At 41.4% G+C, this 16,116-nt stretch overlaps 1 protein-coding gene across 1 annotated transcript in view; it reads left to right on the forward strand.

Moving 5' to 3' along the window:
* Positions 1-528: 528 nt before the first annotated feature.
* Positions 529-16,116, forward strand: part of igsf11 (immunoglobulin superfamily member 11) — a 112,653-nt gene continuing 97,065 nt past the window's right edge. The window contains exon 1 of the mRNA XM_039622289.1: positions 529-1,064. Within this exon, the coding sequence (XP_039478223.1) occupies positions 1,004-1,064 (61 nt within the window). The 5' untranslated portion in view covers positions 529-1,003. The remainder of the gene's footprint in view (positions 1,065-16,116) is intronic.

Raw genomic sequence — 16,116 nt, forward strand, 5'->3', positions numbered from 1 at the left:
TCAAGCCGCACGGACACAGCCATGCCCTCGCGGACAGAGTGGGCTGTTGCCTACAAAATAAAAGCCAACTGAGTTTAGACTATAGCCGCCCAGCCTGACGGTGCTGGATTCTGCTGTCCCTGTTTGCTAGTTTGGATAAATGGCAATGGAATAAAATGTGGATTTTCAAGGTGGGAGGCTATTTTTTTAATACTCAAGCAGCACCTCAAAAGCAAAAAGCAAAAAACATAATAAGACAAGTGAAAATGTAATGTTAACCCACCAGTGTTCGCATGTATCCTCATGACTGCAGTGAATTGAAGAGATGATCAGTGAGATGACCAATGATCGAAGGTACTGACACGTCTGACCTTTATCCCCATCTGACAATCGTGACGATTTGACTTTATCATTTCTTCTATCCAATACCCCCCACTTGATTTTTTTTCTTTCGTTTACTTTGAAAAACAGCGACCGGAAGTGGGACATTTCCCCCACACTTTCCGACTTACGCTCGGGTCTGCTCAGCTGCAGCCGAACAGACGAAAAACCATGGAGCGCAACAAGACGCGTTGGAGAGACTCACCGAGCGGGCACGGAAAGTGTCAGTTTCAGTCGTGTTTGTAAGTTACTTCCAGCGAGACTGGACAGATTTTTGGAACACCAGCAGGTGGAGAATGATTCTTCGTTTTCTTTTTTTTTTCTCCAAGCGTGCGTAAACTGATTGGAGTGGTCGGGGAAAGAAAATAGCCTTGGACTGTCTAGCGGCTACCAAAGAACGGGAGGGAGGGTAGTTAGTTTTAAAAAGAAGCTCTGAAGTGAAGAGGAGTGCCTGCTGGATAGAAAGGTGGATTGGTGGATAATGTTTGGAGAATGCGCGCTGCGTAAAAGCCCCCACATCGCTTACATGTTGTTATAAGGAACAATTACTTCTCTTTGAGGAAACTGTGAGCGGAGACCTCCATAAAGAAAGGAGGCAGTGGTCTTAAATTGAAAGTGAGTTACTACTGAACAGTTACCAGCCATGGTGAAGTTCCATAACTCAGATCTATGGATAGCCTGGATGGTCATTTTCTGCATGGAGGGTAAGTTATATGACACTTGGAAACTTAGTCTGTGCGCCAACTATAAGCTGAAAGCGCCTGGTAGGTTAATGATAATACTACGAATACTAATAATAATAATGACAGGAACACGTTTATGTGGCTTTTTTGTAACTTGGATAAGTCACTATGACCATAGATGTATATAACTGGTATAAAAACAGACTTGGAACCTGGAATTAAATTGTCTCTTGGGCTCTGCCTCTCCAAAAGCCATATGATCCCAGTCCTCCTTAATACTGTGTGTTTGGATCACGCTGACAAATCCCCGGCATTAACAAAAAAAAAAAAAAAAAAAAAAAGACTTTTCCGCCTTTTGCTAGTCGCTATCCCCACCGAGCACTTTTGAGTGTACACGTCTTATCCATATGCGCACTGCCTGGTTTTCCTTGTGGCCACCTCACACAACCCGAGGTCTGATTTCCTTCTCCCCCCTCACCCGCCCCTTCTTTTAACCACTGATACACTTTAAAACGTGGTACAGTAGTGTCTGTGTTTTAAAATAGAAACGGAGCAGACGGTGGAGGGTTGCGCTGGTAATCCGCCCGATTAACCAGGAGTATGATGATCAGGCTGCACAGGAGAGCGAGCAGCCCCAAAGGAAAATCACTGGATGTTCCTATAGCCCTCCGATGGGAATTTTATTGTGTGCGTGCACAAATAGCAGTATATGTGTGCGCTTTTGTTTACCTTCTCTTTCTTCTTAGCGCAGCGGTGCTGTTATCCCTGCGGTAATTTAACAGTGTTCTCGCTCAGAGTGCCTGCAAGTTTAGTGAGTTTGTCACACTTGCTGCTATAAAATAAACCAAAGTTTAAATTCTGAAAACGACAAGTCCTTGTGCGTCCTATTAAAGCTCTAGTTGAGACGAAGGAATTCATAAAAAACATGATTAAGTTAACATTAAAGAAAATATTAACAGCCTGCCATAAATAAGCCGTTTATAGACTAAATATATTGCTGCAGATATGATGTTTCCCCACTGAATAACGATGGATATGGTGCTCATATTAAAATGTCCTTTCACCTGAGGTCCACATTTTTATTGAAAAACACCCCAACAATGTCAGAGCAGAGCAGAGACATGCTTGAATATTGACTGATTCCCCTCAGAGCTTCATGCAACATTTGCTCTGAACCGTGCAACACACACGCACACACACACACACACACACACACACACACCGACCTGACATGTCAATTTGGACCGAACAATTGTGCAAGATTCAATTTAGCCCGATTCTCCAGGTGTTTCACTCCGCTGCTTGCTGATTTGGCTTGTGGGTACCTCTGCGGTGAGTGGATGCGTGGCCTCTCGTCAGCTTCACTCAGGGTTACACACATACGTACACGCCCATGATAGTACATCATGGACTGTGGTCACTCCACGTGTCTGTCCGGCTCAAAAGACCTCAGCTTTGCATTGACTTTAGGTTAAGTAACTGTAAGACCGATGTGAGTTCAGCATCTCTGTAACAAGACAACTTGCTCAGAGAGAAGCAGGACAGCCTTTCTTCTCTCCTCTTGCTGTCTTGCTGGGGAGCTGCCAGTGTTGCTATAAATAAATTCTGATGCAGCAAAGTCTGTATTGTTCATGGTGGCTTCTGTTTTGTTGACCTCAACTTTTTCACGCCAAACATATTCTCCAGGATGATGAGATCAGTCTTAATATACACCAGATTGTTTTTGAAGATATTACACATGAGACTTTATACATATATATTAGTTTTTTGTAGTTTTGCTTTAGGGCAAAAACCCTACTTTTTGTTCACAAGTGCCTTAAGATGTCAACAGAAAAGCAGGAAAAATGGAAAAGCTTTAAAAAGCAGGAAAAAGCAACAGAAGGAAGTAAAATTCATGAGTTTCTCGGACAGGCATCAATCATGGCCTAGTTCGTGGCAGGGCCCTTCGTATTTCAGCATTAGTTAGAGGACATGTCGTGTCCTCTTCAGCCATCAGCGCTTCCCAGTTACACATAAATATTGTATCCCCTTTTCTCAGTTAGAAATGGATTCATCTCAACAGCAGCCGTGCAAGAAAAGTTGGGTTCGTCTGGATCTGCAGTGCTAGGATCATTTGAAGAAAGTTTCTAAAAGTTAGAAGAATGAACAGTGGAGGCTCTATGCTGATAAACAGATTAGTTCAGCTGTTGTCACAACGAACACCCGTGGTGATACCAACACAGGGCTGCTCTGTTCACCGTGCCCTGATTTAAAGATACACCCAGAACAGCCCTCAAGGGCGTAGCAGGGACAGATCCCGAGGTTCAGTCAATTCAGCAAATTGAATTCGAGCGGAGCTGGTGGCTCTGAACTTTTCAACTGCTTTTGTTTGGTTTACTCACCTGCGTAACGCTTCCTATAGAATCCTTCAAGTTTGAATACACAGAAGCGCTCAGATTAGCCCGCTGTCTTCAGGTTTGGACCGAAGAGTTCAGCGAGAATAAGCGTTCAAAAGAGACAACATGGTGTGTTTCTCAGAGCTCATTGGCATTCAGGGTGTCCGTGCCTGCTTCAAAGCAGAACTTAGACCAATTCTCCTTCCCGCTCACTCTGAGCTTGTTAACCTCTTGGGGCTCTGCTGAAAGTGGCGATAACAAAGTTACACAGTGAGTCTGGTTTATCTGTCGTGTTGGTTGCTGCGTTTGTCATGTTTGCAAGTCCACTTTCCAACTCAATCCGTCCCAGAAATCTACTTCCAGCAGGATTACTCACCAGATCTGCAGACCATAAGACAACAACCTGTCTGGATGAAAAAAAGTGTGCTAAACAATGATATCTTTTTTGATTTTGGGTTATTGTTATATTTATTGTTCAAGTCATTTCCAGTGTCATCTTGTAGGCCTTGTTCTTTTTCCTGCCAGTCTTCTGTACCACCTGTTTCTGGTCCACTCATTATTCCTCCAAGTATAAAACCCCCCGTGCAGTTCTCCCAAATCGCCAGATTGTATTGTTGTGTTCCTTAAAAGTGATTTTTGTGTTTTTGGTTTGCCTGCACCCTTGTGTTTTCTTTTCATTGCTGACTGCCATCATGTCCATGCTCCGAAAGCCCAGTAGTAAAGTTTGGCATGTTCTTCTTGGTTCCTTCAGTTCTACGTTTGGATCCTTTCCTCTTTTTCACTCAGTCGCAATATTATCATCTTTTATTTTCATCAGTAATTACAGTATATTTCAATGACCATCAGGTCCAATGAGAAACAACTGCATATTTACCAGAATGTCTTTTCTTACCGGTTCAAATTGTCACTGTTTTATTTTGTTAGGCTATTTGGCTGCTAGTTAAAGCCAATGAGAGAAAGGAGAGCGGCAAGTAGTCCCTGAGATGTTATAGGCCAGCAGCAGAGTAAAGAGCATGTAGGGGTGCCGAGAGTTTCCCGCTTAGTTGGTCAGATACTAACTTAGAGAACACCTCTCTTCCTGCTAATGCAGATTTAAAAAAAAATGCAGTTTGTGTCAGTTTCATCCGTTAAGTAGCGATTTTTTTTCACCCCCCCATTCCTCTTCCGCCTGCTGCTAAAAAGGAGCAGCTGGAACAAGAGTGTTGGACAGATGGAACTTTCCACCTCGATTATTTTTCCCGCTAAAAATAGCCTCTCAAAAAATTAAAAGACCTCCGAGACCGCTCGCAAAGTGCATGTGCGTGCGTGTGCGCGGCCGCTTGAGCGACAGAGGCGCGGGGAACTTCAGACGACGTGGTCCTCAGATGATGGCAGCCGCAGCCATCCTGGGAGTGTGAATGAATAAATGATGGGCAGATATTTGGAGGAGAGAGAGAGCAGCATTTGCCCGGTCCCTTGGTCTCTTAAGCACACATTAAACTAGGCCCCAAAAGAGTCCACAGGCTGCTTCTTGCTTGCACGGCAGTTGGCCAAGCATCTGGGGCAAACATCTGATGTGGTCACTTCACAGAGGTTTGGAGGTTTGGAGCTTTGAGGTTTTGGGGTTGGTTGTACCTCTAATCACAGTGGCAAATGAGGAAATCACGAGGATGTAGTAAAGCAGGGTGATGCTGTTAATGCAGCAGTGCGATCAGTGGGGCTTTTAGTTGCATTTGGGTTAGATGGCGAAACGGAGTGTCGGGGAAATTGCGTGTCACTTAATAAACCAGAAGCTCAGCTTGCAGTCAGTGCAGTTGTCAAACTTGCTTTAGATTTGTGTTTGCCATTTATTAAATGAAAAAAAAAAATAGGCTAATTTCATATGTAAGCGGAGAAAGTGTGTGACCAAAGCTTTTTGACTTTTACTTTATGACACGTTGCAGCACTTCAAACAGTGGCCAGTTTTATCTCAGTTGTGCTCCAGCCACAAGATCGTTGCTCCGAGCAAAGAGATAATCGCGGATTAAGTGCGACAATCGCGCCATTGTGAGAGCTGATGTTAGTTTATGAGTCTTTGAAACGGCAAGTCGGCTTCGTGACTCAAAGATGGAAATGAATCACTACAGTCTTGCAATGGGGCTTTTTTTTGGGTTGGTTTACAGGTGCAGAGGAGGTGATATCATTTGAAAAAGTGGGAAAAAAAAGACACAAAGTAATTCATGAGTAAACCGCAAAACATAATTTAATCTACATGCTTTATGTGTACGGCGCCTTCGTCTGTAACACACTGTGGCAGGTTGAGGCATTGGGATGAGAGTGTCTTTTAGCTTGATTTTCCTTTCGAGTGTGTGGGTGAACCCGAGGCTTATACATATTTAAGGCGGATGTCTTCCTCTTGCTGTGGCACCCTGACGATCCTCTCCTTCAGGGCGCTACGACATGAGCAGTTTTGCTTTGCTGGCTCTTGAGGTTTTGACAGGGCTCCTGACTCGCTCGTTAAATAAGTTGCTTGGGAGTTGTTTGGAACATGTAGATACTGCGCTGTAATGACCACTTTTACAACTTTTTTTAAAGATATCAAGTAAACTCGTGTTTACTCACGAGTCAGAACTGCTGTAAATTTATGTAACTGTTTTTTCAAAAGCTCTGCATGTACAACAAAAGTGGGGGGAAAAAATTGGTCTCTTAAATCCAGCAAATGTGAGCAAAGTCATGCATGCCAGTCAGCGAAACTGCAGGCACAAATTGGGGCTTTCCATAGACTTTGATCTAACAGAATAAGTATTGTGTCTTTGGAGGCTCTCGAAAAAAACCCTCCCTGACGCCACATCAGTATCACAAAAACCCCCCAAAAAATAAAACGCTAACTCAACTCCACATTCATCCTCTTTTTCATGGTAGTCTCTTTGTACCTCTTAAAAATTGTGCGGTCCAAGTTTTAAACTTTTCATGTCTCTAACAATTCATATTAATTGTCTTATAATTTACACAAGCTCTCCCACACCATTTACTTCCGTGTGTGTGTGTGTGTGTGTGTGTGTGTGTGTGTGTGTATGATATATTGCTGCTTTCAGTCAGTGGCTGCCTGACGATCATTTAGTTGATCTCTGGTATTACCAAGAATAGCTGCTGTGTTCATCATTGTAAGCCTTTATGAGCTCAGATCAATGGCAAAAGGAAATGCTCCCATGCACACATTACTCCCACAGGTGTGCACTAGCAGGCAGGCTGTTTGTGCTTGGGCCCTCTTATTCCCCTGGCAAATAAATTACAGTTGATCCCAAAGGATCAAGGTTTCCCTTGGACGGTAATGACTCCATCAGTTTGTTCCACCAATCCCAAATCTCCCAGTCGCGGACCATCAGATTGTCTCTTAGATTCATTAGGTAGACTCTCACTCTGCTGTATAGGCTGAATTTGTGAATAGCCTTGTGACTTGCTAAGTTGCACCAACTCAGAAATAAATTTAAAAAAGGTTTGTTAAAACTCTGTTAACCCCCACTTTTTATTGTGTAGAGTTCATTTTTTCAAAACACATAAAAGACCAATAACTAATATTTTTTGCTTTTTTAAACCCACATTACCATATTTTCTTTTACAGTAAAGCAATATAAACAGTGACCTTCGGAAAAAACAACGAAATTAACCGAGCTGCCACATTATGGCTTATAGACAAATCTGAAGTATGTTACTGTGCAAAGTCTTGAGCCACCTCCAATTTCTTTATATTTTGCTAAGAAAATAGAACATAGTGCCGCAATACACACAACACATTAATGGAAACACAGTATATAAGGCAAAAACAGAGTTTGTAGAGTTCTAACAAGCTTGAAAGTCATTTTTTGTTAGCACCACCTTTATTCTTCAACAGAGCCTGAACCTTTAAGTAGTCTTCAGGAATACTTCTCCAGGCTTCTTGAAGCACATTCAAAGCTCCTTTTTGGATGTTGGGTGCCTTTTGTTCTGTTCCACCAAGAAATCTTACAAACTGCTTCAATAATGTTGAGGTGTAGGCTGTGGGGAGACCTATCCATGACTGATAGTTTACCTGAGTGTTTTTTTATCCAGGTATGCTCTACACAGCTCGTGTGTTTGGGATCATTGTCATGTGGAGAAATTCAAGTGCCGCCAATCACATTCTTTCCAGATGTTATTGCATAGTGGATCAAAATCTGTTGGTACTTTTCTGTGTTCATTATTCCCCCAAGCTCCAAACCATGACAGTGCCTCTACCGTGTTTTACAGATGGCTTTAGACACTCATTGTCATACTCCTCTCCTGAGCTCTTCTATAAATTCTGATTTGAACCAAAAATTTCAGATTTGATTCATAAGACCATAAGACCTGTTGCCTCCGACAGTCAGTTCCTTTCTACCTGTTTCCCTTCCTTAAAAATGGTTTCTTGGCAGCCACTCTTACCCTGAGACAGTGCCAAGTTTTTGGCTAATATCTCTTTGAGAATACGTTTTTTGGTGCAAAAATTCAATTTATGCCTGTCAAACAGTGTTGTTATTATTTTTCAGAGATTCGACTAAAAAAATGGGAACAAATAATGTGTGTTTTCAACAGGCTGGCAGTAAGAGCGAACCTAAAGGTTTTAAATTTTGTTCTTTGCTAAGTTGTCTATAATGTATAGACACAACACTGGTTCATTCCTCAGTTTTGGTGCTTTTTTAAATTTTAAAGGATTCAATGATCAAAAGAAATTAACGTGGCTAAAGACATTTGTACATCGACATGTTCCAATCAAACTACAACTGTTTTAAAGTGAACTGGACTGATAGCGAGACGATCAAAATATGAGCATTTCAGGGGATAAATTGAATCGTTAAAGAATTATACACATTGCTATTGTGAGGACATGAAGCCCAATAAAATACAGGGTCTGCTTGAGTTTGCAAAGTTGTATCAGCTGTCATATTATGATTGGCTTTTTAATGCATCATCTGTTCAGCTACCAAGTGACCAATAACATCCAATCAATTCTATCCAGATGTTTTAGGTGGTCTTGTATTCTTTCAGTATTGTGTGCTAGTTTCACTCATATTGTATAAGGACAGGACAGTTTTCCATTGCCCACTCAAAACTATGCAGTACAAGAAGGAAGCCATATTTTGGCTTTTGTTTTGTAAGATTGGAGGAAGTGTGGCCTATTATGTTTGCGCCTTTTATATCACTAAATCTTTGGGGACGTTTATGTTCATGTCTTGTATATAGCCATCTTAGCTAAAAATAATTTCCTATAAGTTGTAAATTCCTTGAAGTGGATTTCTGTCATGATTAAATTGAGGGTTGTGTACTGAAAGCGCACGTTATTATGATAATCAGCTCTCGGAAAGCAAGCTTTTCTTCCTCAACCACCAGACTCCATTAAAACAAGCTTCCTTATCTGAGAGATTTCAGAGCATTAGTGATTAGCAGAGTGCAAGAACAAACGCCACACTGCTCCTTTATAGTAGTTGGAGTTGCATTTAAAGTGCAGGCTGACAGATTCAGCAGTGGGTGGTTTGAGGAAAGGCGAGGCAATATGGAGCAAAAATCATAGCTAGTTTCATAGCTCATGGTAATACATGAGTTTGAGTAGATCTCAGTCATAGATAAATGTAAGTAAAAGCCACAAATGCCAGTGCCCAAGGACTTTAATTACAACAGACTGCATTAAAAATCAAATGCAAAGATAAAGTTTTCTCACCTTTTTGAAAATTGCTGCCTTCCTCCATGTTGCACAAGTGCTGCTAGGTGGGCTAAGCAGGCTATTCGCTAAACAATGGCTATCTTTTAATAGCTTATTTCAGCCTGATGTCAGCAGATGTCAGGCCTTAACATTTGTTTTCTATTGTCTTATTCTTTGTGCTTACATATGCTCTACTTTAATACTGCCAAAACCCCAATAAAGCTGTCAACCAGTCTCTTCAAAACCACCTACAAGCTGCTGCTCTGCATCTGACAGACTCACCACACACAAAAGTTATAGGCTATGACTCTGCTCTGATTGCAGCTGTAGTTACATGTATAATGATCATGCAATGAGAGCATATCTTTCTCACACGGCACAAAACCTGCTCGCTTAAAAGCTGCTAGCAGTGACAAATGAGTAGGACTTGTGAGTGAGTGGGTCCTAGACTTTTTTACAAGAGTGTGTCCTGAAGCAAGGACTATACATCGGTATTTTCAACTGTACTCCCCGGAGTACAGTGGCCTTGCATCACTAATTTGAAATTGATTCTAAATTGATCTAAACAAAGACTAAATGACCTTACAGCACTTGAATGAACCCAGAGGCTGAACCGGCTGGTGTCACACTGAGAGCTGATGCCGATCCTGTGACCTGCTTTGAGTGCACGGTGGTCCAGTCAGTTTGTCTGCATCAGATAACTGTGCAGTCTCCAAAAATATACTATGCATAATTTCATACACTAGATTAATATAATTTTCTAAATTGTATAGTGTTGCACTCCGTGGGTTTTCTGCGCTCTTCCATAATTGCTGCATTGATTGTTGGACACTTGGCTGACTGAACCTGCAAAACTGACTCCTTTCCTTTATGTTTTTAAGGTTCAGAGATCTCAGACATGACGTGGTTTAGAAAAGATGGAAAAGTCACCACCATTTGCAAGCTTTTTACTGCTGTACATGCCACTCTTTCTTTTTGCAAGAATATTTCCTTAATAATGTTTTTATCCTCCTGAAAGCAGTGTGATAGTTGAGTGTAAACCTTTTGATCCTTTATCTTTCACAATGAATTCACATACTTCTTTTTGGAGGAATGTGATCAGGGTGAGCTGATAAACTCATCTTGAAACCATGTGCTTGTTGTCCTGACAATCCTGGCTGTTACTCTCGTAATGCGGGGAAAATGCAGATTTTTGGAAAGGGAAAGAAAACAGATTGGGGAAAAAAGTTTTTTTTTTTAAAGAAAGAAAGATAAAAAAGGGACAGATTCTCCTGCATTAAATATGCCCAGGGCTTTTCACTGCCATAGGTAATTCATAAACTAGCTGTTGGGGTAAAACACTGCTGCAGTATTTCTGCTTTTTCTCTAGTTTAATGTCTGTACTCTCAGAATCATCAAAAAGTACCCTTCAAAAGGCAGTGGGATGGTAAAGACAGGTTTCGATTTAATGCATTCTGGGAATCAATTCTTGGAAGATGCTGACATCGCTTGTTGTAGCCAGATCTAAAATATAGCTACATATCTCTGATCTCTGAAAATCTGATTGAAAGTGACCGCGTGGACTGTGATTGATTAGGCAAGCTTTCAGTGGGGTGGTCTTACTGAAAAAGTAAAGAAAAAACCCCTCACAAAACCATGGTGGGTAAAATATAACCATAAGTGAGCAGGACTTAAAATAACAGCAAGTATCAAGTGGTAATAACCTCAACTATTCCTTTGATATTCAAATGTCTTTAGAAGGTGTGCACAAGAACCATATGCATTATGTCCTCTTATGTCATCAGCATCATGCTCACATGAACCACTGCATTCATTTAGCTGTTCAGTAAGGACAAAAAATGAAGGAGACCTGCTGTAGTGCAAGGTTAGATTTAGGTGTGACACACTTTGGCTCTCAGTAAATGTATGTTAACTGGCTGCCTGTTCCCTGCAGGAAAGGCTGTAGGCAGCAGCCCTCTGTAGTTCCATTATTAGTCCCTCTTTTGTACAGTGCCCTTAGAGCCTCATTTTCTCAGCAGTGTTATGCTTCTGCACGCTTTCTCTTGCTCGTTCAAATTGTTCCAAAATGTCCAGCTTCTCTTCCTCTTTACATCGTGACCTATATCCTCTTTACGTTTCACTCTGCCCTCGCTGTGCTCACTGCGCTCTCGCCCGCTTTATTGCTCTGCATCACCTTTTCTTCCGCTGTCCCGATTTCTGTGTCTCTTTCCTTTTTTCCAACTCTCTATTTCTCTCCGTGACTCTCGCTCACAGTCAAAATTTCTCTCTCCCTGCCTCGATTGCTCTGCCCTCCCACACACTCTGCCGAAACACAAATGACTTTTCAGGGATGAGGATGAGACTGAAAAGTGGTCCCTGGTTGTTCTGTCCTTGCAGACAATGAGTGAGCATGTCAAATCTGATACATGTGAACAGCCAGGAAGAATGGCGCATTAGGCGCACTGTGCGAGAGGAAAAGAGTGGGACAGAGAGGGAGGGAGGGAGTGAGAGAGAGAGAGAGATCCCATCTGTGCATTGTTACAGCAGACTTCACCCTAACATTGTCTCTGTTGTATCCAGTTGAACAGGAGGGGGCACCAGGTGGGACTTTTACTAAGTGGGGGAATACACACTTGCACACACACACATACACTTTATACTGCACATACACACATTCAGATACATTTGTAAACACAGACATAAGTTTGCAGAACACGCACGTGCCTCCACGAACATATAGTGAAAAGCTGTTAGTTGACACGTTCAGGCACACACAGAGCCACCTGAGGCCTAAAAGGACTGTATATAGAATTACAGCTACAGAGTGATTATTTGGTTTGTTTGATCTGGGGATGATGTCTGCATTAATCAGGCTTTTGTAATTTCTGTTCTGTTGCTGTTTCTGTTGGAGATTTTGTGGGTAGGGACAGAAGGAGGTAGGGCCTGTAACCTTTTTGTCGCAGGACTTGTGTTAACTCTTGATAGAAAAGGCAATGCATCTGTGTTCATTTTGTTGCCCAACAAGGAAATCAGATTAAAAATATGAGCAGTTCAAAATCTAATCATATTGCTGAAATACAATTTGAAGCATCCCGCTGAAATTAAATAGCGTGTTTTATTGGCAGTGACAGCACACGTATGTACTGTGTTCTTCCTTGAGGAAGAACTCATACCAGTGGAAGAATGTTCTATTTTCTGTTTTCATGATAGTAGACTGGTATTAATTCATCTGATTCCTTACAATTAGATGGGGCGTCTTATGTCACTGTTTGCATAAAGCAATGCAGTCACTGAGCTGCAGACTTTGAACAAGAACCCACATGATTTTTTTTCTTTATCTAATTTAAAACCATGAAGACACATCCTGTCCTGATCCTTAACGTAGTAAACAAGCGACCAAGCTGAGAGTCGCTGGGGAAAAGTGCACAGCAGTTTGCAGGATAGTTAGCTAATTAGCTTTCTAGCTACAGCTCATTAAACAGCACATTTTATTCTTGCAGCAACAACAATTAGCAAAACATGTTAACATATTTTGACTAGAAAAGATGTTTTATATTGGTTTGAGAGACCCAGAGAATACCAAAGCTTTGGCTGCACGCTACTTTGCAAGATCTGACAGTGATTTATTCATTTTTAGAAATGTATTTCTGCTGAGGTTGTTGGTAGAAAGGTTGAAGAAATTAATAAATCAATGGAATATTTTTTATCCAAAGAGATGGCATGTACCAATAAATAGTAATAAGACTAAAGTTATAAAAACTGGGTCAAAATAATGGAAAATGAAAGTGATGGAATTATTTATTTTTATAATGTTAAAATTGAAAGCAATGACTAAACTAAAACAAGGGCTAAATTTAAGCTTTACATTTTGATCGGGTCAAAATTAGGCCAGCTATGAATTGTTGTGCATGTGCATGAAAATCACTGTTGGAGCTGAGTGAAAGTGGATTTTCAAGCTTATTAAAAACAGGCAGCATGATCCTTTGATCATTTTTAAATGACACCGATTCAAAGACAGGAACACATCTATGGAAGAGTTAAAAAGACCATTAAAGGCCTTTATGAAAAAAAGAAAAAAAAAATGTAATCTCACCTTCCTGAGATATACAGTATTGTGTAACTGTGTTGGCGCACTTTTGTTACATTCTCCATCAGGATGATCACACACTGCTTCAGTGATATGGAAGGCTGGGCTCTGGAGGCCAATCTGTGTTCCATTGTGTGTTTTTCTGTCCAGGTGTGTTTTCACTGCATTGACAGTGTGTTTGGGATCATTGTTATTACTGAAAAATTAAGCTGTTCATCAATCAGATGTTTTCCAGATGGTATTGCATAGTGGCTTCAAATCTGTTGATAATTTTCTTTGTTCATAATTCCATCAGTTTTGACATGATCTCCAACACCGCTGGCTGAATTGTAGCCTCAAACCACAACAGAGCCTCCACCATGTTTTACAGATTGCTGTAGATTAGGGGTGGGAGATATAGCCTCAACACTCTTATGACATTTCAAGAAAACTGCAAATTGTTAAATAACGCTATAACATAACTGCTCAGTACTTTAGTTAAACAATAATAAAAATGTATTTAACCTTGTATTTTGTCAACAAAATAACGCAGTCTGAGAAGTTTAGCTCAGCAAAACAAAGTTTTAGCCACTAAAAGTTATTCACAGTAATTTCACGGTAAACTTTAAAGGTCAAGTAAGAAATAGAAGAGGATTGCTTTTCGTACATCCTTTGAGACCTGTTAGTTGTGTCAAACATGTAGGTGGTGTTTGTGTAACAGCAGTATAAGGGGCATGTTTATCGGGGGGCACCATATGCTGCTGTGCCACTCCAACCCTTAATCCTCGTCTTTACTGTCTTATCTGGTTGACTTCTCTGATAGCCTTGGGACGGATGGTGGGGGCCGGGAAACACTGTCCAGCGCTCTGATTACGGCTTTGTGTTTGCACTATCAAGTAGTAATCGACGAATGTGAGAAGCTAAATTCACTATTACTATCTCAAGGCCGCGCAAGAACAGATAGACATACCAACGCACTCACACAAACACACACACACACACACACACACACACACACACACACACACACACACACACACACACACACACACACACACAAAGATCCTTCCCCCCACCCTCCCTCATGCATTAACATCACGAGGGTATTTCACAGACTTATCTGATAATGCCAGATAGTAGTATTGCCATATACCCCATTGACATAGTAAGTTTATGTGTGTGTGTGTGTGTGTGTGTGTGTGTGTGTGTGTGCCCTATTTGTCTGCTATACTACAAAAAGCCTTTTAAGTAGATTTTAGCTATTGCAGGAGCTTTAAATAAGCATAACACAATAATGGAATGTTGGTCCACATTCACGCTTATCCCACATGACATCAACTGTGAGGGCGGTTAACTCTTTAACCCTTAAAAGAGTACTAGAAGTACCTACTGAAGCCTACTGATGTGAGGGTCCGAGGCTTTTAGGCCATGCACTTTGACTTTTGGTGGTTTTCGATTTATTTCTGGACTTGTGAAATAGTTTACGTTCTAGTTCTAACATTTAGTCTTCTGAGTTTTGTTATTTAAATTCCTAGTCGTTAATCCTGTAATGGTGCAAGTCGCCTCTCCTGTCACAGGCTCCTTCTTTTTTCTCTGAGTAGTCAGCCTTTATCTCTGTATTTGTTTACCTTTGGTCTGTGTCCAGTTTCATGTTAAGGTCATAGTGTGCATCTGATTATCTTCTTAGTTTCTAATATTTAGTTATCCTCTCCTGTGGTCCCTGTCATGTTTTACTCTCTCTCTGTTCTCTGTCTCGTTGGTTGTCTGGTCTCTCTGTAGTTGTCTCAGGTGAGCGTCGTCTCCTCTTCCAGTCATGTCTTTGTGTTGTGTTACTCTGTTCCTGTGTCTCAAGTCTGAGTCTCTTTGTCTGAGTTTGTTCTCTTTCCTGTCTTATTTTGATAGTTCCTTGTTTCGTGTGCATTATGTTCAGTTCCGCTTCCAGTCTCGCGTCACTTACATTCCTTCAGCCATGTCCCCCAGGTGTGTCCTCTCTCCCCTGATTCCCTCCTGTCTACTTATTGTCTGAGTCTAGTCTTGGTGACGTTGTCATCATACCTTTCCCATGTGTGTGTTCAGTTTTGACTTTTTGTATTGTTGTATTTTGCTCCCCAAGCTCGGGCAATAAAATGCTGGTCTGAATTCAGTCCTGTCTCCAAGTCTGCAATTGGATCCGCACTCTGCCAGCCACACACTGACACGTGACAACTGAAGCTCTTTTCTGAACCGAGCAGTTTCCGTCTCACTTCAGGCCTGCTTATAGAACAAAATGACTGGGTTTGCATCTGAAGTCAGTGAGGGTGGTCTTTGCCTAGGGTAGGCAAAGACTACCCTTTGCCTACCCTAGGAGTAAACGAAGAATCTATTCTAATGGTCTTCAAACCATGTCTTTATTGTTATGTATTGAGGTATCAAAACTCATCATTAAGGCTACAGCGTTCGTCCATATCATCTTTTTGGGAGAAAGGGTTAAATGGTAGAAACACAGAAACTCAACAGGCTTCGAGAAGGACACTGTTTTCATTATGACACCACTAAAAAAGGATAATGGCTCTTTGATTGATGGCATCTCGTTCAAGACTGAATGAGCATACAAAACATACCGAGTGACAATGACTGATTGGCTAGGCTGGTTTGTCTCCCAATACTACCGATGCAGTGATCCAGACTCACATGGGATCCCTGCGCAACACAGAGTTGTCCATCTTTTTCGGAAAAGAGGATTTTGTCACCTCGAGGCTAATGCTGTGTCTCATTAAAGGTTGTGCGTCTGAGAGGTAAAGCCTTCCCCATTTCTGTCTATACAGAGATTACAGCACTTGGCATTGCGAGCTTTCTAAAAACACCCTGCAAATAGCTCAAGAAGAAAAGAATAACAGTGGAGAGTGTTAATGGAAAATGAAGCCGGAGGCAGTGTTCTGGCTAAACAGAAAGAAATGGCTGTTTAATTGGAGGGTGGCGAAAGACAGTGTTAAAGGAGAGCAAAAACAACTAAAGGAAAAT

Source organism: Oreochromis aureus, linkage group 14, assembly GCF_013358895.1.
Source record: "Oreochromis aureus strain Israel breed Guangdong linkage group 14, ZZ_aureus, whole genome shotgun sequence".
In the NCBI taxonomy this organism is placed as follows: Eukaryota; Metazoa; Chordata; class Actinopteri; order Cichliformes; family Cichlidae; genus Oreochromis; species Oreochromis aureus.